The following is a 27851-nucleotide window of genomic DNA, read 5'->3' on the forward strand; positions in this document are numbered from 1 at the left end:
AAGTTGGATCATCTAGTCTGTTACACTTAATACAATAAACCACTTTGTTTTCTCAATTAACTTGTGTTAATTGAGAAAATTATGAGAAAATATGTGCATCATATTAATGTGTCTTTTTGACTAAGTTTGATAGAAACCACATTGTCATACATAAGGTTAATTACATTGAAAGGCAGATAGTACTACTATTACATACCAAAACCACAAAACAAAACAAAACAAAACACTGTTATATTATAGGTCCATTTATGTCTTCAGTAACGAGGTTTTAAAAAGCATTACAATATAAGTCATAGAATTTTTTCAAGTAAGGAAGTCTTCATATTTAAACAGGAAATAGTAACAATGACACAACAACATTATTCCTTTTCTCAAGAGCTTTTAAGTAAGTGATTTATTAGATTATTATTACATAAGGACATTTAAAAAACCAGAAAGACATGATGTTATGATGTCTCATTCTAAGTGCAGTAATGTTCTTTTTTGAGTTTTTCTTCTTTGTTTCAATTGTAATTTTCACAATGTTGTCTTCATGGGAATAAAGTTTCAGATAAATCATTCATTTTTTCCATTAATGTATTTATTAAAATTAAATCCTGCTTGCAGTCTCCCCTGTGATTACTTACGTCACATGCCTCCTCCAATTTTGTCCCTTCCAGTTCATTTCTGAAAAGGTGAGAATTCCCATAACATATAAACACTCAGGGTACCAACTCACAGTGAGACATCAAGTCACTGCAGGACTATGCACAACTTCTCCCAGTGAGGATAGAGAAGGTGCCCAGTCAAGGGAACAGGTTGCACAAGTAAGTAACAGAGTCAGGGACAGCCCTGCTCCAGGTGCTTGCAGACCCACATGAGTTCCAAGTGATACTTCTGCTACATTTGTGCAAGCAACTTAGGGCCACCCCATATCTGATCAATATTTGATAGTTCTTCTCTGGAATCTCCCAAGGGTCCAGGTTATTTGTCTATTTTTGACTTCTGGAGGCCATGAATCATTTGGGTCTCTCAATTCTTCCCACAGTTCTTTCAGGGGACATCTTGAATTGTGTCCAATGTTTAGCTGTGGTTCTCTTCATCTGTTTCTGTCAGTTGCTGCGTGGAGAATCTCAGAGCATAATTATACTAGATTTCTGACTGCAAGCATACTATAGTAGCTTAAGTCATTTCAGGAATTGGTTCATGCCCATGGGATGACTCTAAAAGGGGCCCATCTATTGGTTATTTATTTCATCAATCTCTGCTCCATCATTGCCCTTTCACTTCAATGAGGTCTTCGTGAAAAAAATATGAGTTGAAGTTTTTTTTTAGTTGATGTACACTTGGAGGCCTACTTTTCCACAGGAGGATGCCATTTCAGGCTCTTAGTTGTACACTGTCAGGGTCTCAGCTAGAATCCCTATAGTATATTCCTTGGAGCCTCTCCCATCCCAGATCTCAGACACATCATTGAGATGCCTCCTCTGCCCCCTATTGCCAAGTTTTGTTTACTAACCTGCCTCTCTCACCCTATATATCTGTACATCTGATCTGTGTAATCCCTGCCTCATTCACTCTCCCAACGAATTTCTTCCTCAATCTGCATTCAATGATTGTTCAGATTCTTAGTCTGAGTGAGATTCAAGCATCCTCCCGTGATCCTTCCTTATTATACTTATCATTCCAATTTCAGGGATACCACCACCATGGATCATTATTTAATTATACTTTATAGATTGTCTTGTGATTCTACATAAATATATAGGTTTGACTCATTAAATGTTATCCATAAATACAATCCACACTTTAATAATTTTCCTTGGACTCTAATAATAACACATGATTGCAACTGGACAATAGGTATCAAATGAAATTATGTATACACACAAGCAACAATTTTCAGATATAAGACTTTTCAATGATAAAAGCCTGATTATGTGGTATGAACCAATAGACTGCCTTCCAAATCATATGTAAGAGCTTTCTTATACAGTTTGTTTTCACTATTTTAATGAGAGAAACAAACATAATAATATAATATGTGGTAAGCAGTGTGTTGACAAAGGAGATACGTATGGTGTCCTAAACAAAAAATTGCATTCAATTAATATTTATAGCTTTAGCATGTATTTTCCTAAACTCATTAAAGGAATTTATTTTTGGTCTCAACAAAATAATGTAGCACTTTGGCAAAAATATGCAAAGAAGAATCCCTGCGCTGGAGGATAAGATACAGAAGACTTCCACAGCAACCATAGCCTTGCCCTTAGTGCTGTAGTACACAGGGAGGAAGGTGATCCAGACACTGCAGAACACCAGCATGCTGAATGTCAGGAGCTTGGCTTCATTGAATGTATCAGGCAGATTCCTGGCCAGGAAAGCTACAGTGAAACTTGCTAGAGCAAGAGAGCCCATATATCCCAGAACACAGAGGAACGCAGTAACTGAACCTTTGTTGCAAACAATGATGATATGTCCATGTACCATGTGCAGATCAGCATCAACAAATGGAGGTGAAGTTCCCAGCCAGATTCCACAGAGAATCATTTGGATCAGGGTGCATATGGGAATGATGTAATTAGGTGCTCCTGACAGCAGCAACCACCTCAATCTTCTTCCTGGAACAGTGATCTTAAATGCTAGAATTACAGTAATTGTCTTGGCTAAGACAGTAGAGGCAGCCACAGTGAACACAATGGCAAATGTGGTCTGCTGCAGGATACAGGTAACCATACTCAGATGACCAATATAGAGCAAGGAACAGATAAAACAAAATATGAGAGATATGAGTAGGACATAGCTGAGAGTTTCATTATTGGCCTTGACTATGGGGGTGTCTCGGTGTTTCAAGAAGACACAGAGTACAACAGCAGTAAGAGCAGAGAAGCATAGAGCCAAGCCAGCCAGAGCCATTCCCAGGGGTTCTTCAAAATCCAGAAATGTGACAAGTTTCTTGAGGCATCTAGTTTGATCGGTGTTGGCATACTCATCCTCTGGACACTTCACACATTGATCCATGTCTAGTGTAGGAAGGGAAATATTAATTTTTCTAGAATAATCACAAGATAAGCTAACCTTAATTAAGCTTACATCTCATGTTAGATGCAAATATAAATATGGAAACATTATAAGATGTGATCTTAATTTCCAATTTTATTTGTCCACAATACTATTCCTTAAGTGGATCAATCATAGAATCACACCATTTTCAACTATAATTGTGGATATTATACAAAAGAAGAACTTAGAAGGAGATGTGTCAGAAAAATTGTATGGTCATACACATAGTCTCACACACATATTTTAACATATATACTCTACCACACCATGTCCTGGAAAAGAACTTACAGTCAATATTTTACTAAACCATTATAATCTCAAACTCTTTTCTACACATTTTTCTTACATATACAAATATTTACTCTTTACCATTCTTTATGAAAACTTATCTTTGAAAGAGTCATCATTAGAAAATCATATTCAATAAACATTTAGAGTTTTGTAGTTAAGTCCAATGGATACATCATAAATACATATACCTATAAATATGTGATGTATGACAAAGAAGCCAAAAAATACAGTGGAAAAAGAAAGCATCTTCAATAAGTGGAACTGATCTAATTGGTGTCTCTATATAGAGAAATAAAATAGACCTTTATTTATCATCTTGCACATAGCTCAAGTCTAAGTGGATAAAGTACCATAATGTAACACCAGACACACTAAATTTAATAGAATTGAAAGTGAGAAATAGGCTTAAACTCATTGGCACAGGGGCAAATTTTCTGAACAGTAGTACATCAATGGCTCAGACTCTAAGATCAAGAATTGATAAAGGGGACCACATAAAATTGAAAAGCTTCAGTATGGCAAAAGATCCCATCAATAGGAAAAACTGTCAGACTACTGATTGCCAAAATATCTTTACTAATCCTACTACTGACAAAGGGCTAATGTCCAAAATGTATAAAGAACTCAATACGATAAACCCCAAAGAACCAAATAATTAAATTAAAAAATGGAGCAGAGAGCAGAGCAAACATTTCCTAACACAGTAATCTTGAATGGCTTAGAGGCACTTATAGAAATGTTTAAAATCCTTAGTTATAAAGGAAATGAAAATCAAAATGTCCCTGAAACTCTACCTCACACTAATAAGAATGGTTAACATCAAAAACTCAAATGACAGCAAATACTGTCAAGGATGTGGAGAAAGAAGAACACTCCTTGATTGGTGGTGGGATTCCAAACTGGTGAAACCACTCTGGAAATGCATTTGGTTGTTCCTTGGAAAATTGTAAATAATTCTACCTGAAGATCAAACTAAACCACTCTTGGGCATATACACAAAATATGCCACACCAATACTGCAGGAACATGTGCTCCACAATGTTCATAGCAGCCTTATTTGTAATATTTATAAGCTGGAAACAGCCCAGATGTCCCTCAGAGAATGGAGACAGAAAATATGGTTCATTTACACAAAAAAATACTACTCATCTATTACAAAAGAGGACATTATGAATTTTTCAGACAAATGGATGGAACTAGAAAATATCATCCTGAGTGAGGTAACTCAGAAGCAAAATGATATGCCTGATATGTATTTAATGATGAATGGATATTACACAAAATGTAAAGACTACCTAGTAAACAACTTACAGACCTTAAGAAGTTCAACAAGCAGAAAAGACCAAGTAAATATATATAACTCCACTTAGAATGGAGAAGAAAATTATCACAGCAGGCAGCTGGAGGGCATAGTTGTAGTGAAGAGGAGGAGGAAAAGGGGCGTTATATATAGGGGTTCAGGAGAGAAGCACACATGTCCAATAGAATAAACAGAAAATAGCAGTCTGGGAGCGTGGAAGAAGAAAAACCCTATAGAAAGTACTAGAGACATGAAATGTTAGCTGTTCCCAAGACTCAAATGTAGTAACCTTAGCAACAACCCCCCCAAATTGGGGATAGGTAACTGAAAGAGCTTTCCTTCAGTAGACAGGCAGGGCCTCAAATATAGGGACATGGATACCAACTCACAGTCAAAATTTCTGACCTAAAATTGTTGCTGTATAAAAGAACTACAAGGACAACAATTCAGAAGGGACTGAAAGAAAGACAGTCTATTGACAGCCCAACTTGGAAGATGTCTTAAGGGAGGGGGGGGTCCCCAAGGGCTGACACTATTATTGATGCTTTGATGTACTTATAGACTGGAGCCTGGAATGTCTTTCCTCTTAGAGGATCTGTCAGCAAAGACCAAATGAAAGATACATTCCTACAACTGTTGGACTGAAATAAGGAACTTCTATGTTTGAATTAGGGAAAGGACTGAAGGATATGAAAGAGAGTGTTACCCCATAGCAAAACCAACAGGGAAAATTATTCCAAATTCCAAGGAGCAGCCAGAGACTGAGGAACAACCCAAAAGCATATACAGGCCAGTCTGAGATCCTGGTGGAGGGAAACATTATCTATGAAGCAGGGGGAGAAACAAATGGAGTGATGATTGGTGGCAGGGGGCTGTGAGGAAAAAACAACAACAAAATTATCAAGTATTATAAAAAATGTTGTATTTTCAACATTTTATTGATTTCCTTGAAAAACAAAAACATACCCATTGGCTTTAGACATTTAATAAGCCTTAACCATCATAAGACCTGGGCAGTTACCTCCACTTCCAGGTGAAAGAACCAATTTTCATGTCTAAACCACTGAATTATTTATTACCAATCAGTAAGTACATTTTATCCATGATGTTCAATAGACATTAATGTATGTCAAAGAATCAAACCAAGATGTCCCTCAATTGAGGAATGGTTACAGAAAATATGGTATAATTACACAATGGAATACTGCTCAACTATAAAAACAACGAATTCATGAAATTCTTAGGCAAATGGGTGGAACTGGAAAATACCAACCTAAGTGAGGTAACCCACTCATTAAAGAGCACACATGGTATGCACTCACTAATAAGTGGATATTAGCCCAGAAGCTTGGAATATCGAAGACATAGTTCACATATCAAATGATGCCCAAGTAGATGTAAGAACAAAGTATAACTACTCTGGTCCTTCTTAGAAGGGGGAACAAAGTATCCACATAAGGAGATACAGAGACAAAGTGTGGTTCAAAGTCTAAGGGAAAGATCATTCAAAGACTTCCCCTCCTAGCGATCCATCCCGTATAGAGGTACAAAACCCAGACACTATTATAGATGCCCACAAGTATTGCTGAATGGAGCCAGATATGGCTGTCACCTAGGAGGCTCTGCTAGTGCATGCAAAATAGAGAGGGGTAACTCTCAGACAGCCATTGAACTGAGCACAGGGTCCCCAATGGGGGAGCTTGAGAAAGGCCCAAGAAGCTGAAGGGGTTTGCAGTGCCATAGGATGAACAAGGATATGAGTCACCCAGTATTCCTAGAGCTCCCAGGGACAAAAACATCAACCAGATAATACACATGGTGTTACCTATGGCTCCAGGTGCATTGGCAGCAGAGGATGGTCTTGTTGGACATCAAAGAAAGGAGAGGCACTTGTCCTGGAAATGCTCAACGCAGCATTGTAGGCGAATACAAGGACGGGGAAGCAGGTGGTGGTTGATTTTAGAACAGGGGGAGGGGAAATAGCTTATGGGACTTTTGGTGGGGTAGGGGACCAGGAAAGGGGAAATCATTTGAAATGGAAATAAAGACTATATCTAATAAAAAATATAAAAGATTAATAAAGCAATAACAATCACAAAAGGTTGTATTCTATGAAATTGCATAATGTACATGCAATTGATAACTTTTGACATAGAAACAACTTAGTAATGTTAAATGAAGACCAGCAAAGAATGTAAATATTCCTATAATTCCTATGGTAATAGAAGTGGTCAGCAAATGTTTCCCAACAATACAAAGCCCGGTACCTGATGGTTTTAGCAAAGAAATCTACCAAATTTCAATGAATCCTAAGTACCAATGATCCTTGATGTATTCCACAAAGGTGAAATAAAAGAAATATTGCCACAGGGAAAATTTCCTGAACATAACACCAATGGCTTCTGTGTTAATATCAAGAATCCACAAATGGGACCTCATAAAATTGCATAGCTTCTGTAAGGCAAAGAACACTGTCAATAGGGCATAACAAAAACCAACATTTTGGGAAATTTTTTTTTTACCAATCCTGTACAGAGCCATATTGGGGCAGTCATGCACTTGATCGGAATTTGACTTTGGTCAAGGACAATCCCTGGCTTCGGGCAGGAATCTGCCTTTAGGACATAATAGGGAAGTATGTTAAAGCAGGAATTTTTATCCTAGGGTGGAGAAGCTCAGTGAAGGTTAAGTTCATTGTCCCTCCAGGTCTAGGAATTCCTGAATTAAGCAGATGACCCACCCAGCTGCCCGAGCAGTCAAGATGAGGACCTCCAAGAGAAGCTAGACAACTTCCACCTGAACTCAGCCCGGAGTCTGGGGGGGAGGGTTTGCCCAAACTGTTAAAAGGTCTGGCGCCATTAAAGTTTCTGGCCTCAATCAGTGAATATTTTCTTGGCCATTTTTCTTTTCGGCCCTTACCTATCCATTCCTCAGCTTCTGTTCCAGCTACCCACTTCATAATGGCTGCAGGCAGCTATGGAACCCAACATAGTGGTGCCCGGATGTGGGGCTGGCTGGATTCCAGAAGACTTCCTGAGGTGACCATGTCTTGGCGAAGCTTCACAGAAAACGGAAAAAAGAAAAGATAGTATCCTGCATGGTGAGTTAAAAGACACGGACTAAGTGAGGCAGTATGGACCCAGTGCTGTACTCTCTTAGGGGGCAGACAGTAGAATATGGGGAAGGAATTTGGTAGGCATTTGTCCAAAGCTCGTAAGAGCTGATTTAGGCGAAAAAGAAAAGGGTTTTAAAAATAGGCATATGTCCACAGCCTCTAAGAGCTGTTTAAAGAGGAAAATGGATGCAATTGCTTAACAAGCGCACTTTTCTTTCTGTGTATCTTTCTGTGTTTGTCCCGGTGCACCGACTGTTTGTCTATGTGTACGTTTATGTCCTCTCTGAGTTTTTGTGTGAATGACTGTTTGTTTCATGTTAAAAAGAAAAATTGGTAAGGATTTCATCTGCTGGCAACCTCTTGAGCCAGCCGCAGTTTGTGTGGAGACTGATTTAAAGCCACGCCCCAGCAGGGCAGCTCACTCACCCAAGAGACAAGCATGGCTGGCGGAAAAAAAAAAAAAAAGCTGCTTTTAAAAGCCCAGAATCCTCAAGTTTTGGGAAAACTTTGGTTTTGTTTGTGAAATTCGTGTAATCGCTTTATTATTGTTTCTAATTGGTTTTAATGGTATAAGGTTTTACATATCTTGACTAAAGAGTTATAAATTAATTGGTTATTTAAAAGGTATAGTGTTATTAAGAAAAGGTTAGTTTAAAACTGGTGATTCAGTATTGGAGCCATCTTAACTAGTTACATGTGGCCTAATGCAACTCATGCTTTGTTCTTGTTTATAATTGGTCTTAAAGGTATATTTTGCATGTCTTGACTACATAGAGTATTGGCTTTTAAGTCATTTGACATGATTTAAAAGGTATATGTTAATAACAAAAAGTTAGATTAAAGCTGGTAGCTTAGGGTAGACACCATTTTTAAACAGCACGTGGCATGACGCAACCCAGGAAATACAGGCCTTTAAGATGCTTCTAAATTGGCATGGTGTTTTGTGTGAATCTTGGCCTGGAGATTGGACTTAATGAAGATTAAGATTTAAAATAATGTCTCTTTAATAAGTTACACTGTCATACACTTGAACATAAGAACTGGCAGACAAACCTTGTGCTGTAAAAATGTGTTTGCCATTGATTTTAAAGAAAATAGATTGTTTAAAACTGGGATTTGCTTCCAAAATTGCAGTTGTGCTCTAATGCAAGGAAAAATTGAGTTACAAAAAAATCGCCAGTATGTCATTGGCAGCAGTTTTCAGTTTTCAGTTTGCATGATTCTTAACATTTTGTACTTAAGATAATTTTAAGAGTGATACAGCTGTCTCCAAGATTAAAAAGGAGATATCAGTGGAAATGTATTTGATATCAAGCAGGTTCGTTTGACCATGGAATTACAGGTTTCTTTTGTTTAATCCTCAAAACGTCCTTGCAGGACTCATAGGTTTGGGTCTGGTCTTAGATAAAAGGCTCAGATTAGAAGATATTTACATTTGAGGAATCTCATACAATGTCCTTGCCAAGGACTCAAGGTGAATCCTAGGGCAGATAAAAAAACAAAAAAACAAAACAAAACAAAAAAAAAACAAAACAAAACAACAAACCTTACATTTGAGTTAATGCAAAGCTTAGAGCTGCCTCAGGGGAAGCTAGTGAGGAAGCTTGGAGAAACTGTTTCTGCCTTACAGGCCCCACCTAGGGAGTGTTTGGCTTAAAAAAAATTCTTATCCTGGTGTGGGTTAAAATGCAGTTCAAATCTATGAAAGGTCTACAAGGCTATAAAGGCATTAACATTTGGCCTGTCTACTCCCTACAAAATTATTGAGGATTTAAAGGGCTGGCTTTTACTTTACACTCTAATAATTATTTGCTTCCAAAATTGCAGTTGTGCTCTAATGCAAGGAAAAATTGAGTTACAAAAAAAAAAAAATCGCCAGTGTGTCATTGGCTGCAGTTTTCAGTTTTCAGTTTGCAAGATTCTTAACATTTTGTACTTAAGATAAAGTTAGAAGCATTTGCTTCTAACTTTAAAGAAACAACAAAGCAATTTCATTAGAAGGTTTTTGCCTCAAGGGATGGCTAATAATAGTCTTACCTCATGTGAGAAAAAATGTTTTGTCTCTGTTTCAATAAAAGAAGTTAGGATCTTAAAACTTTCAGTGTAGAATGTTCATAGAATGTTTGTTACAGGCCTTTGCTCCTAAATATGGACTTTTAGAATTTTTAGGTAAATGGTTTTCAAAGGTTGTTAGGATATATTAATTGGCTTTATCTTATACTAACCTTATTTTAAGCTTGCCAAAGGAGGTCTTAAAGTTTGTTCCTTGCTTCAAGCAGCAATCAAATTAATTATTATTAATGGTAGATCTATTACATGGCAAGCATTCTTAGGCAACATTAATAATTGTTATCCAAAAGATAATTTGTTACCATCAGATCACATGTTTATTCCTTTAAGTTTTTCCCTGCTTCAGCACAAATATTATAGCAGCTATTTTTTTTTTTTTTTGCTTTTGTTTTTTGATTTTTCGAGACAGGGTTTCTCTGTGTAGCCCTGGCTGTCCTGGAACTCACTCTGTAGACCAGGCTGGCCTCAAACTCAAGAAATCCCCCTGCCTCTGCCTCCCAAGTGCTGGGATCACAGGCGTGCGCCACCACCACCCGGCCTATAGCAGCTATTTTTGAGATGTTAATAATCAAGCTTTTAATAATAGTATATATATATATATATATATTTATGTCTTTTATATATATATATATATATATTTATGTCTTTTATTTATGTATATATATATATCTCATGGTTTAAAATTGCTTAAAATTGTTCCATTTTTAGTACTGATAATTCTTAATTTTTATAGTTTATGCAAATGTAATTCAAATTTCAAAGAACAAAGGATATATTCTCTAAATGACTGTCCTTTAGGTATTTGAAAGCTAACCCAAAGGCTAGAGAGACAGATACAATATACTTGTGTATAATTGATCCTTTAAAAAGAGTGCCTGGACAAGACCCCTTAAGGCAAGGCACATAAAATTTGTATCCAAGACAGGCTATATAGAAGCAATCAGATGTTCAAGCATATTATTTATATCATCAAAACGGCAATGGCTTAAAAATAATTTTGTATTTTGTGCACATCAAGTTATAAAGATTTGTTCTTGATTCCTCAGTTTCTACCTCTACCACATAATGGTGTTAATCCTAGAGGACTTAATTACAGATAAATGATACACATTTTTAATTTAGAAGATTAAAAAATCTTCTGAGGTTTGCCCAAACTGTTAAATGGTCTGGTGCCATTAAAGTTTCCGGCCTCGATCAGTGAATATTGTCTTGGCTATTTTTTCTTTTCGCCCCTTCCCTATCCATCCCTCAGCTTCTGTTTCAGCTTCCCACTTCGTAATAGCTGCAGGCACCTATGGAACCCAACACCATCCTATTTCAAATAGAGGGCTAATATACAATATATAAAAAGAATTAAAAAGTTTTGCTTCAGACAAAAAAAAAAAACTTCTTAAAAATGGAGAGCAGAACTAAAAAGAGAATTTCCAACTGAGGAAACTCTAATTGGTGAGAAGCAATTAAAAATTCAGGAGACAGAAGGTGTTGGTGAGGATGTGGAGAAAGAGGAACACTCCTCCACTGCTGGTGGGGATGCAAATTGGTACAATCACTCTGGAAATCAGTCTGGAGGTTGTTCAGAAAACTAGGTACTTCACTTCCAGAGGATGCTGCTATACCACTCCTGGGCATATACCCAGAGGATTCCCCAGCATGTAATAAGGATACGTGCTCCACTATGTTCATCGCAGCACTATTTATAATAGCCAGAAGCTGAAAAGAACCCAGGTATCCCTCAATGGAAGAATAGATGTAAAAAATGTATATATACACAATGGAGTACTATTCAGCCATTAGAAACAATGAATTCATGAAATTCTTAGACCAAGGGATGAAGCTGGAGAATATCATGCTAAGTGATGTAACCCAGTCTCAAAAGAACAGTCATGGTATGATCTCATTAATAAGTGGATATTAGCCTAGAAAATTGGAATACCCAAAATATAATCCACATATCAAATGATATAAAAGAAGAATGGAGGAGTGGCCCCTGGTTCTGGAAAGACTCAGTGTAGCAGTATAGGGCAATACCAGAAGAAGGAAGTGGGAAGGTGTGTATTGAAGAGATCTTACGGGACTTTTGGGGAGTAGGGGGGGGGCAGAAGAGGGGAAATCATTTGAAATGTAAATAAAAAATACATTGAATAAAAAAAGAATTGGAACCTGGAAAAATAGAATATATTTTTGTGGGTAGACTGGAGGCAGATGGGAATGGGAACAGAAAAGATCAGGAAGGGTGTGGGGTGGAAGGAATGGATAGAAGACTGAAACGACTGTAATTGGAGGCATTTGGGGATGACATAGTAACCTAGCGCAGTAGAAACTCCCTGAAATCTGCAAAAGTGACCTTAGTGAAGTCTCCTAGCCATGGAGGATATAGAGCCTGAACCACCATCTTCTGTAACCAGACAAGATGCCCAGCAGTGAGACTAGGACATCAACCCAGACACAATATCTTTGACCTACAATCTGTCCTGCCTTCAAGATGTGCTGGCCCAATGGTGATGCAAAACTTGTGAGAGAGATCAAGCTATGTCTGCTCCAACTAGAGATGCATGCTGAAAGGAACCCATGCCTGACATTGCCTAGATAGCCAGAAACCCTATCAAAATAGCCTAGGATAGAACCAAACATGACTGGTGTGATGTTCTGAACAAAAATGGCCCCCAATAGGTCCAGAGATAGTGGCAGAATTAGGAGGTGTGGCCTTGTTGGAGTAAGTGTAACTCTGTTGGAAGTGTGTCACTAGGGGGTGGGCTTTGATGTCTCAGAAGCTCAAAACAGGCCTAGTAGCTCACAGTCTTCCTTCCTGCTACCTGTCAATCTGGGTGTAGAACTCTCAGCTATCACACTTCAGCACTATAACTGCAAGCATGCCACCACGATTCTCACCATGATGATAATGAACTAAACTTCTGAACTATAGGCCAGCCCCAATTAAGTGTTTTTTTTTTTTCTTTTTAAGTGTTGCAATAAAACCCTAACTAAGACAACTGAAAAAAAATCAATAAAATAATTCCTAAAGATGTTCTGAGAAAAAAAGGAAGAAGAAAGAAAAGAAAGACATGTTCAACATTTTAAGTCATCAAATCAAAATGCAAATCAAAACAACTCTGAGATACAACATCACACCAGTCTGAATGACTAAGAGTAAAACTTCAGGTGGCACCATACGCTAGCAAGAATGTGGAGAAAGAGGAACACTCCTCCATTGCTGGTGGGATTGCAAGCCCTACAACCACTGTGGAAATCAGCCTGATAGTTCCTCAAAATTTCATATAGCACTAACTGGGCATATACCCAGAAGACTCTCCAATATGTAATAAAGATACATGCTTCACTATGTTCATAGCAGCATTTTTTGTAATAGCCAGAAGCTTTCCCACATGTCCCTCGATAGAGGAATGGATACAGAAAAAGTGGTACATTTAAAAAATGGAGTAATAATCAGCAATTAAAAACAACGACTTCATGAAATTTGCAGGGAAACAGACGGAACTTGAAAATATCTCCTTTAGTGTAGCAACTCAGTCACAAAAGAAAACAATGATAGTACTCATTGATAAATGGATGTTGGCCTAAAAGCTCAAAATACATATGATACAATTCATAGACCATGTGAAGCTCAAAAGTAAGAAGACCAAAGTGTGGATGCTTTAGTGCTTCATAGAGGGGGAACAAAATTATTCACAGGAGGAATTGTGGATATACAGTATGGAGCAGAGACAAGAGGAAAGGCCATCCAGAGACTGCACCAGGTAGGGATACATCCCATATACAGATGCCAAACCTGGACACTATTGAAGATATCAGGAATCACTTGCTGACAGGAACCTGATTTGGCTCTCTCCTGAGAGGCTCTGCCAGAGCCTGGCAAATATAAAGACAGAAGCTACCACCTAACTATTGCACTGAGTGTGGGGTCCCTGATGGAGGAGTTGGAAAAGAGACTGAAGGAGTTGAGAGGGTTTGCAATATAGGGGAAGTAACAGTGTCAATTGGCCATAATCACTGGAGATCCTTGTGACTAGAACACCAACCAAAGAGTACACATAGAGGGACCCATGGCTCTGGCCAAATATGTAGTAGAGAGTGGCCTTATTGGCCATAAGAGGGAGGAGCAGCCCTTTGACCCTAGAGGGTTCAATGCCCCAGTATAAAGCAACTCAAGAGCAGGAAGGCAGGAGTGGGTTGGTGGTTTGGGGAGCACCCTCATCGAGACAAGTGGAGGGGGATGGGTTAGGTGGTTCTGGAGGAGATATCTAGAAAGTGAATAACATTTGAAATGCAAAACAAAAGAAAAAGAAAATATCCAAGAAAAGGAAAAAAAGTAAAGGAAAAAATGAAACATTGCCAAATTATTATTTGAGGTCATAATAACCTGGGTAACTAAACTACATGAAAACTCAGCAAGCAAAGAGAATTTCAGGCAAATTTCTTTTGTTATTATTCATGAAAAATTTTCAACTCAAAAACTGTTGTGAGTTTTGTTTTGAGAGGATCAAAATAACTCATTAAAAACATCATCTGCCATGATAAAGTGGTCTTCAAGTCAGAGACGTTGCATATTAAAAAACCCATCAACTTTATCGACTATATAAAAAGGCTGAAAAAAGATTTACAGGATTAATTAATTATATACTGAAAACTTTTGGCCAAAATTCAAGGTGATACAAATTGGATTGGACTAAGTTAAAGTATGTGTATTCAGAAATGACATGATAGTATACATTAGTGACTCCAGAAATTCCAATGTAGAAGTGGTGCAACTGAAATTTACCTTCAGCAAAGTAGCTGGATAAAAAATTATCTCAAAATATTATAGTAGTCCTATTTTAAATGAACCATAAATCAGCTGAGAAAAAAAAATTATGGCAACAATACAATCTATGATACCAACACAAAATGGAAATTAAAACACTTATAAAGCAAATGAAAGACTCATATAACAAGAATATGAAGTTACTGAAAAAAGAAATTGAATAAAATATCAGAAGATGGGGAGATGTCCCATGCTCATGGATTGGTAGGATTAATAGTAAAATAGGCCATGTTGACAAAACAAGCTATAGATTCTACACAATTATGACATTCCCATCAATATATTGACATATTTCTTTTTTATATTTTTTTATTTTTCATATTCTTTGTTTACATTCCAAATGATTTTCCCTGTTCCCCCTCCCCATAAGTTCCCTAAGTCCCATTCCCTCCACCCATTCTCCTATTAACCCCCTCCTACTTCTGTGTCCTGGTACTCCCCTACAAGGCTGGTACAACCCTTTTCAGGATCAGGGACCTCTCCTTCGAATACCACTCCAGGGCATATACCCAAAGGATTCCCTGGCATGCAAAAAGGACATGCTCCACTATGTTCATAGCAGCCCTATTTATAATAACCAGAAGCTGAAAAGAACCCAGATGTCCCTCAATTGAGGAATGGATACAGAAAATTTGGTATATTTACACAATGGAATACTACTCAGCTATTAAAAACAATGAATCATGAAATTCTTAGGCAAGTGGTTGAACATATTTCTTTATAGAACCTTAAAAACAATTCTTTAAACAGAAAAGATAAAAAAAGAAGAAAAATAACTAAACAAGATATTTAAAAAAAGAAATCCTGATCATAAAATAACTTCGGGAAGAAAAAGCACACCTCAAGTTGTTTTACAGAGTGACAGTGATTTAAATGATACAATTTTGAGGACAGAAGAAGACAGAAGGTCAAGTGGTCTGCTGTGGGTTAAGAAAGGAGGGTGGCAAGTGAACAGCTGAAATTTGGAAGTATTAGGTTGTCCATGTAGAAATGTAGTACAGTAGAAATATTATCAAATATAGAATCTATGAGGATGGTCATACTGAAGATTTCTACTAATGGAGAATTCAGAGGCTAAATGTGTGATCTTTGGCAACCAGGATAGTAATTTACTCGCTTAAGATTGGTTGAGTTTTTGGTTGAACAGTTGAGAAGAAAATCTAAACAATCCATGTTGGTGCTTGGTCTGAAGATAACTATCTGAAACCTCAAAGTGCAACCCCATTCATTGCTGGTGACAAGTTTGACTCTAATTATTGAACAATGAAAGTTATAGCTGGTATGTGCAAGAATCCTTATTCTACAGGCAATGGGAACATAAATATAGACATTACACCATCCATGAATCCCTTTACCTAAAATCTGTCCAAGTTGCAAAGTATACTGGGGCAACCATAGCTCATATATTATCGAATGACCAAGCAGTGACTGATTTAAATTAACATCCACTCCACAAGGAGTTGATGCCCAACTCTACTTGGCTGGTCATAAGATGGAGAATTAATATTCCTGAGAACTAACAAATCCCAAATACTACTTAATATTTCTTTTAAAAAGTTAAGGAGGTGGGGAGCGGCGGCGGCAGCAGCAGCAGCAGCAGCAGCGGCTGGTCCAGAGGAAGGGCCATCAGCAGTGGAACCAAGCGGACAGGGTCCAGGCAGACCCGGCGCCCAAGACCACGGGCCATCGCTGGCCAGCCAGGCTGCAAGCAGCGGCAGATTTACGGTGCCTTTCACCACACAGAAGCCACATCAGAACTCTGCCCCCGCCAGTCAGTTACGAGGGCTCCATATTGGTTCTCGGTCTCCAGAGAAATCAGACTGAGGTACGCAAATATAACCCGAGACCAACATCGCGGGGGTCTAAGCCCGACGGGCGTTGGCCTGCACCCAGGCCCTGGGCTGATCGGGGGTCCACCGGGGTGCAAACCCGGCCAGGAGGTTTTTTTCCTCCCGGGCCGGCGCATGCACCACCACCATTTTGCCTAAGGGAAGCCAGGGAGACCTAGCAGGCAAAACCAAACCGGCTAAAAGGCATAGCCCGAAGCGGACATAGCAGGGGTCTCAGACGGTCAGGCCCTGGACTGCCCCCAGGTCCTGGGCTGCTCGGCGGGCCATCTGTGTGCCGACCCAGCCAGGAGCTTGTTTGCCTGGGAAGGCGCGCGCCGCTGCCATTTTGCCTATGGGAAGCCAGAGAGACCTAGCAGGCAAAACCAAACCAGCTAACAGGCATAGCCCAAGGCGGACATAGCTGGGGTCTCAGACGGTCAGGCCCTGGACTGCCCCCAGGCCCAGGACTGCTCAGTGGGCCATCTGTGTGCCGACCCAGCCAGGAGGTTGTTTATCGGGGCCTTTGCGTACCACCACCATTTTGCCTATGGGAAGCCAGAGAGACCTAGCAGGCAAAACCAAACCGGCTAACAGGCATAGCCCGAGGCGGACATAGCAGGGGTCTCAGACGGTCAGGCCCTGGACTGCCCCCAGGTCCTGGGCTGCTCGGTGGGCCATCTGTGTGCCTACCCAGCCAGGAGCTTGTTTGCCTGGGCCGGCGCGCACCACCGCCATTTTGCCTACGGGAAGCCAGAGAGACTAGCAGACAAAACCAAACCAGCTAACAGGCATAGCCCAAGGCGGACATAGCAGGGGTCTCAGACGGTCAGGCCCTGGACTGCCCCCAGGCCCTGGGCTGCTTGGTGGGCATCTGTGTGCCGACCCGGCCAGGAGGTTGTTTATCTGGGACAGTTTGCGCACCACCGCCATTTTGCCTACGGGAAGCCAGAGAGACCTAGCAGGCAAAACCAAACCAGCTAATAGGCATAGCCCAAGGCGGACATAGCAGGGGTCTCAGACGGTCAGGCCCTGGGCTGCTCGTTGGGCCATCTGTGTGCTGACCCAGCCAGGAGGTTGTTAGCCCATCAGACTCTCCCAGCACTCTCAGGGAACTCGCGCACGCCACCATCCTAGCCACCTGACACACCCAATTAACACCCACAGCTGAGGGGAACTTTGCACCGACATTGGCCTGCCAGGCTTTTGCCCAGACTCAGGGCCTGAGCAGCTAGGCTAGCCTTGTGTGCACCAACCCGGTTGGGAGTTCTGCTGCCCAGATCAGCCTGGGCGGCAGCACCACATCTCCAAGTCCTGCAAGTGGCTAGCTGGGTTTCTAGGCGGCCATCTGGGAGAAGTCAGTGTGCTCCAGTGAATCCAGCAGACCCCAGCGGGAGCCTTCGGGTGCCTGCTTTGGGATCTGAACAGCCTGGGCAGCAGCACCCTGTCTACAAGCAGTGCAGGAGGTAAGCTGTGCACCAGAGGCCAACTGGAAAGGGGCAGCTTGCACTGGTGAGTCCAGCACTGACAAGACAAACTAACACCAGTGAGAACTAGATGGCAAAAGGCAAACGCAGGGACGTCACTAACAGAAATCAAGGCAATATGGCAACATCTGAACCCAATTCTCCTCTACCAACATGTCCTGGATACCCCATCACATCAGTAAAACAAGATTTGGATTTAAAATCACTGGTCATGATGCTGGTACAGGAACACATGAAGGACACACTTAAAGAAATTCAGGAGAAAATGGATCAAAAGTTAGAAGCCCTTGCAAGGGAAACACAAAAATCATTGAAAGAAATCCAGGAGAATACAAAGCCAACAAGGAGGAAATGCAAAAAACACTTAAAGAAATACAGGAGAACTTTAGTCAACAGGCTGAGGTCATGAAAGACGAAACACAAAAATCTCTTAAAGAAATACAGGAGAACTTTGGTCAACAGGCTGAGCTCATGAAAGAGGAAACACAAAAATCTCTTAAAGGATTACAGGAAAACACAAACATGCAAGTGAAGGAGCTAAGCAAAACCATCCAGGATCTAAAATCAGAAGTAGAAACAACTAAGAAATCTCAAAGGGAGACAACATTGGAGATAGAAAGCCTTGGGAAGAAATCAGGGGACAGAGATGCAAATATCAACAACAGAATACAAGAGATAGAAGAAAGAATCTCAGATGCTGAAGATTCCATAGAAACCATGGACTCAACAGTTAAAGAAAATGCAAAATGCAAAAAGCTTGTAACCCAAAATATCCAGGAAATCCAGGACACAATGAGAAGACCAAACCTAAGGATTATAGGCATAGATGAGAGTGAAGATTTACAACTTAAAGGGCCAGCAAATATCTTCAATAAAATTATGGAAGAAAACTTCCCTAACCTAAAGAGAGAGATATCCATGAATATACAAGAAGCCTACAGAACTCCAAACAGACTGGACCAGAACAGAAATACTTCCCGTCACATAATAATCAAAACACCAAATGTTCTAAACAAAGAAAGAATACTAAAGGCAGTAAGAGAAAAAGGCCAAGTAACATATAAAGGAAGACCTATCAGAATCACAGCAGACTTTTTACCTGAGACTATGAAGGCTAGAAGGTCCTGGGCAGATCTCATGCAGACTCTAAGAGAACACAAATGCCAACCAAAACTACTATATCCAGCAAAACTCTCAATCACCATAGATGGAGAAATTAAGATATTTCATGACAAAACCAAGTTTACCCAATATCTATCCACAAACCCGGCCCTAAAAAGGATAATAGGAGGACAACACCAATACAAGGAGGGAAACTTCACCCTGGAAAAAGCAAGAAAGTAACCTTTCATCAAACCCAAAAAAAGTTAACCAATCAAATTTAAAAAATAACGTCAAAAATGATAGGAAGTAACAATCACTATTCCTTAATATCTCTTAACATCAATGGACTTAATGCCCCAATAAAAAGACACAGACTAACTGAATGGATATGTAAACAGGACCCTACATTTTGCTGCTTACAGGAAACACACCTCAGGGTCAAAGACAAACACTACCTTAGAGTAAAAGGCTGGAAGACAATTTTACAGGCAAATGGTCTCAGGAAACAAGCTGGAGTAGCCATTTTAATATCAGATAAAATTGACTTTCAACCCAAAGTCATCAAAAGAGACCCTGAGGGACACTTCTTGCTGGTCAAAGGAAAAATACAAAAAGAAGAACTGTCAATCCTGAACATCTATGCCCCAAATGTAAGGGCACCCTCTTTCCTAAAAGAAACTTTATTAAAACTAAAAGCACACATTGCACCTAACACATTAATTGTGGGTGACTTCAACACTGCACTTTCCTCAATGGACCGATCAGGAAAACAAAAACTAAACAGGGACACAATGAAACTAATTGAAGCTTTGGACCAATTAGATTTAACAGACATATATAGAACATTCTATCCTAAAACAAAAGGATATACCTTTTTCTCAGCACCTCATGGTACCTTCTCCAAAATCGACCATATAATTGGTCACAAGACAGACCTCAACAAATATAAGAAGATAGAACTAATCCCATGCCTCCTATCTGATCACTATGGACTAAATGTGGTCATCAATAGCAACAGAAACAACAGAAAACCCACATACACGTGGAAACTGAACAATACTCTACTCAATGATACCTTGGTCAAGGAAGAAATAAAGAAAGAAATTAAAGACTTTTTAGAACACAATGAAAATGAAAAGACAACATACCCAAATCTATGGGACACAATGAAAGCAGTGCTAAGAGGAAAACTCATAGCCCTGAGTGCCTCCAAAAAGAAAATGGAGAGAGCATACATTACCAACTTAATGACACACCTGAAAGTCCTAGAACAAAAAGAAGCTATTTCGCCCAGGAGGAGTAGAAGGCAGGAAATCATCAAACTCAGGGCCGAAATCAATCAAGTAGAAACAAAGAGAACCATACAAAAAATTAACAAAACCAGGAGCTGGTTCTTTGAGAAAATCAACAAGATAGATAAACCCTTAGCCAGACTGACCAAAGCGCACAGAGAAAGTATCCAAATTAACAAACTTAGAAATGAAAAGGGAGATATAACAACGGAAACTGAGGAAATCCAAAAAATCATCAGATCCTACTACAAGAGCCTGTACTCAACACAACTGGAGAATCTGGAGGAAATGGACAATTTCCTTGACAGATACCAAATACCAAAATTAAATCAGGACCAACTAGACCATCTAAACAGTCCCATAATGCCTAAAGAAATAGAAGGAGTCATAGAAAGTCTTCCAACCAAAAAAGCACAGGACCAGATGGCTTCAGTGCAGAATCCTACCAGACCTTCAAAGAAGAGTTAACACCAATACTCTTCAAACTATTCCACAAAATAGAAACAGAAGGAACACTACCCAATTCCTTCTACGAAGCCACAATTACGCTGATACCAAAGCCACAAAAAGATCCAACAAAGAAAGTGAACTTCAGACCAATTTCCCTTATGAACATCGATGCAAAAATACTCAATAAAATTCTTGCCAACCGAATCCAAGAACACATCAAAATGATCATCCACCACGATCAAGTAGGCTTTATCCCGGGAATGCAGGGTTGGTTCAATATACGGAAATCCATCAATACAATCCACTACATAAACAAACTCAAAGAACAAAACCACATGGTCATTTCATTGGATGCTGAAAAAGCATTTGACAAAATTCAGCATCCTTTCATGCTTAAAGTCTTGGAGAGAACAGGAATTCAAGGCCCATACCTAAACATAGTAAAAACAATGTACAGCAAACCGGTAGCCAGCATCAAACTAAATGGAGAGAAACTTGAAGCAATCCCACTGAAATCAGGGACCAGACAAGGCTGCCCCCTTTCTCCTTATCTTTTCAATATTGTACTTGAGGTACTAGCTCGGGCAATTCGACAACATAAGGAGGTCAAAGTGATACAAATTGGAAAGGAAGAAGTCAAATTATCATTATTTGCAGACGACATGATCGTCTACCTAAGTGACCCAAAGAGCTCCACTAGAGAGCTCCTACAGCTGATAAACAACTTCAGCAAAGTGGCAGGTTATAAAATCAACTCAAGCAAATCAGTGGCCTTCCTATACTCAAAGGATAAGCAGGCTGAGAAAGAAATTAGGGAAATGACCCCCTTCACAATAGCCTCAAACAGTATAAAGTATCTTGGGGTGATTCTTACCAAACATGTGAAAGATCTGTATGACAAGAACTTCAAGACTCTGAAGAAGGAAATGGAAGAAGACCTCAAAAAATGGGAAAACCTCCCATGCTCATGGATCGGTAGAATCAATATAGTTAAAATGGTCATTTTGCCTAAAGCACTATACAGATTCAATGCAATACCCATCAAAATCCCAACTCAATTCTTCACAGAGTTAGAAAGAGCAATTATCAAATTCATCTGGAACAACAAAAAACCCAGGATAGCTAAAACTATTCTCAGCAACAAAAGAAAATCTGGGGGAATCAGTATCCCTGACTTCAAGCAATACTACAGAGCAATAGTGTTAAAAACTGCATGGTATTGGTACAGTGACAGACAGGAGGATCAATGGAACAGGATTGAAGATCCAGAAATGAACCCACACACCTATGGCCACTTGATCCTCGACAAAGAGGCTGAAAACATCCAATGGAAAAAAGATAGCCTTTTCAACAAATGGTGCTGTTTCAACTGGAGGTCAGCATGCAGAAGAATGCGAATTGTTCCATCCTTGTCTCCTTGTACTAAGCTCAAATCCAAATGGATCAAGGACCTCCACATAAAGCCAGACACTCTGAAGCTAATAGAAAAGAAACTGGGGAAGACCCTTGAGGACATCGGTACAGGGAGAAAGTTTATGAACAGAACACCAATAGCGTATGCTCTAAGAGCAAGAATTGACAAATGGGATCTCATAAAATTACAAAGTTTCTGTAAGGCAAAGGACACCATCAAGAGGACAAATCGGCAACCAACAAATTGGGAAAAGATCTTCACCAATCCTACATCAGATAGAGGGCTAATATCCAATATATATAAAGAACTCAAGAAGTTAGACTCCAGAAAACCAAACAACCCTATTAAAAAATGGGGTACAGAGTTAAACAAAGAATTCTCACCTGAAGAACTTCGGATGGCGGAGAAGCATCTTAAAAAATGCTCAACTTCATTAGTCATTAGGGAAATGCAAATCAAAACAACCCTAAGATTTCATCTTACACCAGTCAGAATGGCTAAGATTAAAAATTCAGGAGACAGCAGGTGTTGGAGAGGGTGTGGAGAAAGAGGAACACTCCTCCACTGCTGGTGGGGTTGCAAATTGGTACAACCACTCTGGAAATCAGTCTGGCGGTTCCTCCGAAAACTGGGCACCTCACTTCCAGAAGATCCTGCTATACCACTCCTGGGCATATACCCAGAAGACTCCCCACCATGTAATAAGGATACATGTTCTACTATGTTCATAGCAGCCCTATTTGTAATTGCCAGATGCTGGAAAGAACCCAGGAATCCCTCAACAGAAGAGTGGATGCAAAAAATGTGGTATATCTACACAATGGAGTACTATTCGACCATTAGAAACAATGAATTCATGAAATTCTTAGGCAAATGGATGGAGCTAGAGAATATCATACTAAGTGAGGTAACACAGTCTCAAAAGGTGAATCATGGTATGCACTCACTAATAAGTGGATATTAACCTAGAAAAATGGAATACCCAAAACATAATCCACACATCAAATGAGGTACAAGAAGAAAGGAGGAGTGGCCCCTGGTTCTGGAAAGACTCAGTGAAACAGTATTCAGCAAAACCAGAATGGGGAAGTGGGAGGGGGTGGGTGGGAGGACAGGGGAAGAGAAGGGGGCTTGCGGGACTTTCGGGGAGTGGGGGGCTAGAAAAGGGGAAATCATTGGAAATGTAAATCACAGACTTCACCACAACCTCATAGTAGAGAAAGTTTCTATCAAAACTTGTAGATGCCTTGAATGCCTGGAAACTGATTGGATATTCTCTGGAAAAATCAGTGTACAGGGATTCTGGTTTCTGTCTTTACCCTGAACTCATTTTATGCCACAGTGCTCTTTAACCAAATATGGCCAGGTGAGAGCTGGTCTTCCTGGCCTGCAGACACACATATGAGCACAGGTAAGACCACCACTTCTGTTCAGAGGCACCTGGCCAGAACCTTCAAGATACAGGAACTGAGCAGCAGACTAGGACTGGATCCTTCGAGTCTACACCTTCCATCTACACCTGGAGCTGGCAGTGTACATAAGCACTCTGTACCCAAATGCAATCTGGAGAGAACTGTTTTCCAGGAGTGTTGACTCACCTGTGAGCTCAGATATAACCACTACTTCTGTTCAAATTCCTGACCCAAGAGGGATATATCCTGAGCCATCAAGACAAATGAACCTAGCAACAGCCTTGGGACAGGATTCTTCTGGTTGTCTACACCCCAGGACTGACCATGTTCCATAGCTCCCCACATACAAATTCCTCCCAGAGTGAACTTGTCTCCCAGGATTTCTGACACCCAGGCTTGCAGGATGAATGAGCCAAAGTCAGAGATAGCAAGAGCAGCTAATACCAGAGATAAGCAGATTGTGATGGAGCAGGGCAAGAACATAAACAACAACAACCAAGTCCACTTGGCATGATTAGAATATAAATCTCCTTCCACCCTACCACAGTGAACCCAGAATACCTCAACATACAAGAAATGTAAGACTCTGATTTAAAATCACATCTCAGGATGATCATAGAGTACTTTAACAACAACAACAACAACAACAACAACAACAACAACATCATCTCCCTTAAAGAAATGCAGGGGAACACAGGTAAATTTCTTGAAGCCATTAAAGAAGAAACACAATAGCCCCTTAAAGAATTACAGAAAAACGCAACCAACAGGTGAAGGAATTGAACAAAACCATCCAGGATCTAGAAAATGGAAAAAGAAAAAGAAAAAAATCAAAAAGAGAGACAACAATAGAGAGAGAAAACTAAGGAAAGAGATCAGAAGTTATAAATACAAACAGCACCAAGAGAATACAAGAGATGGAAGAGAGAATCTCAAGTGCAGAAGATACCATAGAAAATATTAAAAAGCTGGATTTTTGAGAAATTCAACAAGATAGATAGACCCTTAGCCAGCTGACCAAAGGGCAGAGAGAAAGTATCCAAATTAACAAAATGAGAAATGAAAAGGGGGATATAACAACAGAAACTGAGGAAATTAAAAAATCATCAGATCATACTACAAAAGCCGATACTCAACACAACTGGAGAATCTGGAGGAAATGGATAATTTCCTAGACCGATATCAAATACCAAAATTAATCAGGACCGAATAGATCATCTAACAGTCCCATAAGCCCTAAAGAAATAGAAGGGGTAATAGAAAGCCTTTCAACCAAAAAAAGCACAGGACCAGATAGTTTCAGTGCAGAATTCTATCAGACCTTCAAAGAAGATCTAACACCAATACTCTTCAAACTATTCCACAAAATAGAAACAGAAGGAACACTACCCAATTCCTTCTACGAAGTCACAATTATGCTGCTACCAAAACCACACAAAGATCCAACAAAGAAAGAGAACTTCAGACCAATTTCCCTTAAGAACATCGATTCAAAAATACTCAATAAAATTCTTGCCAATCGAATCCAAGAACTCATAAAAACGATCATCCACCATGATCAAGTAGGCTTTATCCCAGGAATGCAGGGTTAGTTCAATATACAGAAATCCATCAAGGCAATCCACTACGTAAACAAACTCAAAGAAAAAAAACCACATGGTCATTTCATTGGATGCTGAAAAAGCATTTGACAAAATTCAGCATCCTTTCATGCTTAAAGTCTTGGAAAGAACAGGAATTCAAGGCTCATACATAAACATAGTAAATGCAATATACAGCAAACCACTAGCCAGCATCAAACTAAATGGAGAGAAACTTGAAGGAATTCCACTAAAATCAGGGAATAGACAGGGCTGCCCACTTTCTCCTTCTCTTTTCAATATTGTACTTGAAGTGCTACCATGGGCAATTCGACAACATAAGGAGGTCAAAGGGATACAAATTGGAAAGGAAGAAGTCAAACTATCATTATTTGCAGATGATATGATAGTCTACCTAAGTGACCCAAAGAACTCCACTAGAGAACTCCTACAGCTGAAAAACAACTTCAGCAAAGTGGCAGTTTATAAAATCAACTCAACCAAATCAGTAGCCTTCCTATACTCAAAGGATAAGCAGGCTGAGAAAGAAATTAGGGAAATGACCCCCTTCACAATAGCCACAAACAGTATAAAGTACCTTGGGGTGACTCTTATCAAACATGTGAAAGATCTGTATGACAAGAACTTCAAGAGTCTGAAGAAGGAAATAGAGGAAGACCTCAAAAAATGGAAAAACCTCCCATGCTCATGGATTGGCAGGATTAATATAGTTAAAATGGCCATTTTGCCAAAAACAATATACAGATTCAACACAATATCCATCAAAATCCCAACTCAATTCTTCACAGAGTTAGAAAGAGCAATTCTCAAATTTATCTGGAATAACAAAAACCCAGGATAGCTAAAACTACTCTCGACAACAAAAGAAATTCTGGGGGAATCAGAATCCCTGACCTCAAGCAATGTTACCAAGCAGTAGTGTTAAAAACTGCATGGTATTGGTACAGTGACAGTAAGGTGGATCAATGGCACAGGATTGAATATCCAGAAATGAACCCACACACCTATGGCCACTTGATACTCGACAAAGTGGCTGAAAACATCCAATGGAAAAAAAACATAGTCTTTTCAACAAATGGTGCTGGTTCAACTGGAGGTCAGCATGCAGAAGAATGCGAATTGATCCATACTTATCTCCATGTACTAAGCTCAACTCCAAATGGCTCAAGGACCTCCACATAAAGCCAGACATTCTGAAGCTAATAGAAAAGAAACTGGGGAAGACCCTAGAGGACATCGGTACAGGGGAAAGTTCCTGAACAGAAAACCAATAGCTTTTGCTCTAAGATCAAGAATTCACAAATGGGACCTCATAAAATTACAAAGTTTCTGTAAAGCAAAGGACATCATCAAAAGGACAAATCGGCAACCAACAAATTGGGAAAAGATCTTCACCAACCCTACATCAAATAGAGGGCTAATATCCAATATATACAAAGAACTCAAGAAGTTAGACCCCAGAAAACCAAATAACCCTATTAAAAATGTGGTACAGAGTTAAACAAAGAATTCTCACCTGAAGAACTTCAGATGGCAGAGAAACATCTTAAAAAATGCTCAACTTCACTAGTCATCAGGGAAATGCAAATCAAAACAACCCTGAGATTTCCCCTTACACCAATCAGAATGGCTAAGATTAAAAACTCAGGAGACAGCAGGTGTTGGAGAGGATGTGGAGAAAGAGGAACACTCCTCCACTGCTGGTGGGGTTGCAAATTAGTACAACCACTCTGGAAATCAGTCTGGCAGTTCCTCAGAAAACTGGGCATGTCACTTCCGAAAGATCCTGCTGTACCAATCCTGGTCATATATCCACAGGATTCCCCAGCACGTAATAAGGATACATGCTCCACTATGTTCATAGCAGCCCTATTTATAATAGCCAGAAACTGGAAAGAACCTACGTATCCCTCAACAGAAGAATGGATGCAAAAAATGTGGTATATATATACACAATGGAGTACTATTCAGCCATTAGAAACAACAAATTCATGAAAATCTTAGGCAAATGGATGGAGGTGGAGAACATCATACTAAGTGAGGTAACCCAGTCTCAAAAGATCAATCATGGCATGCACTCACTAATAAGTGGATAATAGCCTGGAAAACTGGAATACCCCAAACATAATCCACACATCAAATGAAGTACAAGAAGAATGGAGGAGTGGCCCCTAGTTCTGGAAAGACTGAGTGTAGTAGTATAGGGCAAAACCAGAACAGGGAAGTGGGATGGGGTGGGTGGGAGAACAGAGGGAGGGAAGGGGGATTATGTGACTTTCTGGGAGTGGGGGACCAGAAAAGGGGAAATCATTTGAAATGTAAATAAAAAATATATCGAATAAAATTAAAAACAAAAATAAACAAACAAAAAGGTTCCCATTAACTATCCAATAAATAATAAAAATATGTATTATTGAAAAAATAGAGGTAAACAATAAAAAAGAAAATGTTAACACAACAGTCGAAGAAATTGCAAAATGCAAAACGCTCCTAACCCAATATATCCAGGAAATCCAGGACAAAATGACAAGACCAAAGCAACGGTAGTAGGTATAGAATAGTGTAAAGGTTCCCAACTTAAATATGCAGCTAATATCTTCAACAAAATTATAGAACAAAACTTCTCTA

The 27851-nt window shown here is 39.6% G+C and overlaps 1 protein-coding gene across 1 annotated transcript in view; it reads right to left on the reverse strand.

Annotated features, from left to right (window-relative positions):
* Nucleotides 1-2082: 2082 nt before the first annotated feature.
* The window catches only part of LOC127681473 (vomeronasal type-2 receptor 116-like), a 38273-nt gene continuing 12504 nt past the window's right edge, over nucleotides 2083-27851 (reverse strand). Inside the window, exon 6 of the mRNA XM_052177759.1 lies at nucleotides 2083-3002. Coding sequence (XP_052033719.1) covers nucleotides 2083-3002 — 920 coding nt within the window. The remainder of the gene's footprint in view (nucleotides 3003-27851) is intronic.

Source organism: Apodemus sylvaticus, chromosome 1 (genome assembly GCF_947179515.1).
Source record: "Apodemus sylvaticus chromosome 1, mApoSyl1.1, whole genome shotgun sequence".
Classification (NCBI taxonomy): Eukaryota; Metazoa; Chordata; class Mammalia; order Rodentia; family Muridae; genus Apodemus; species Apodemus sylvaticus.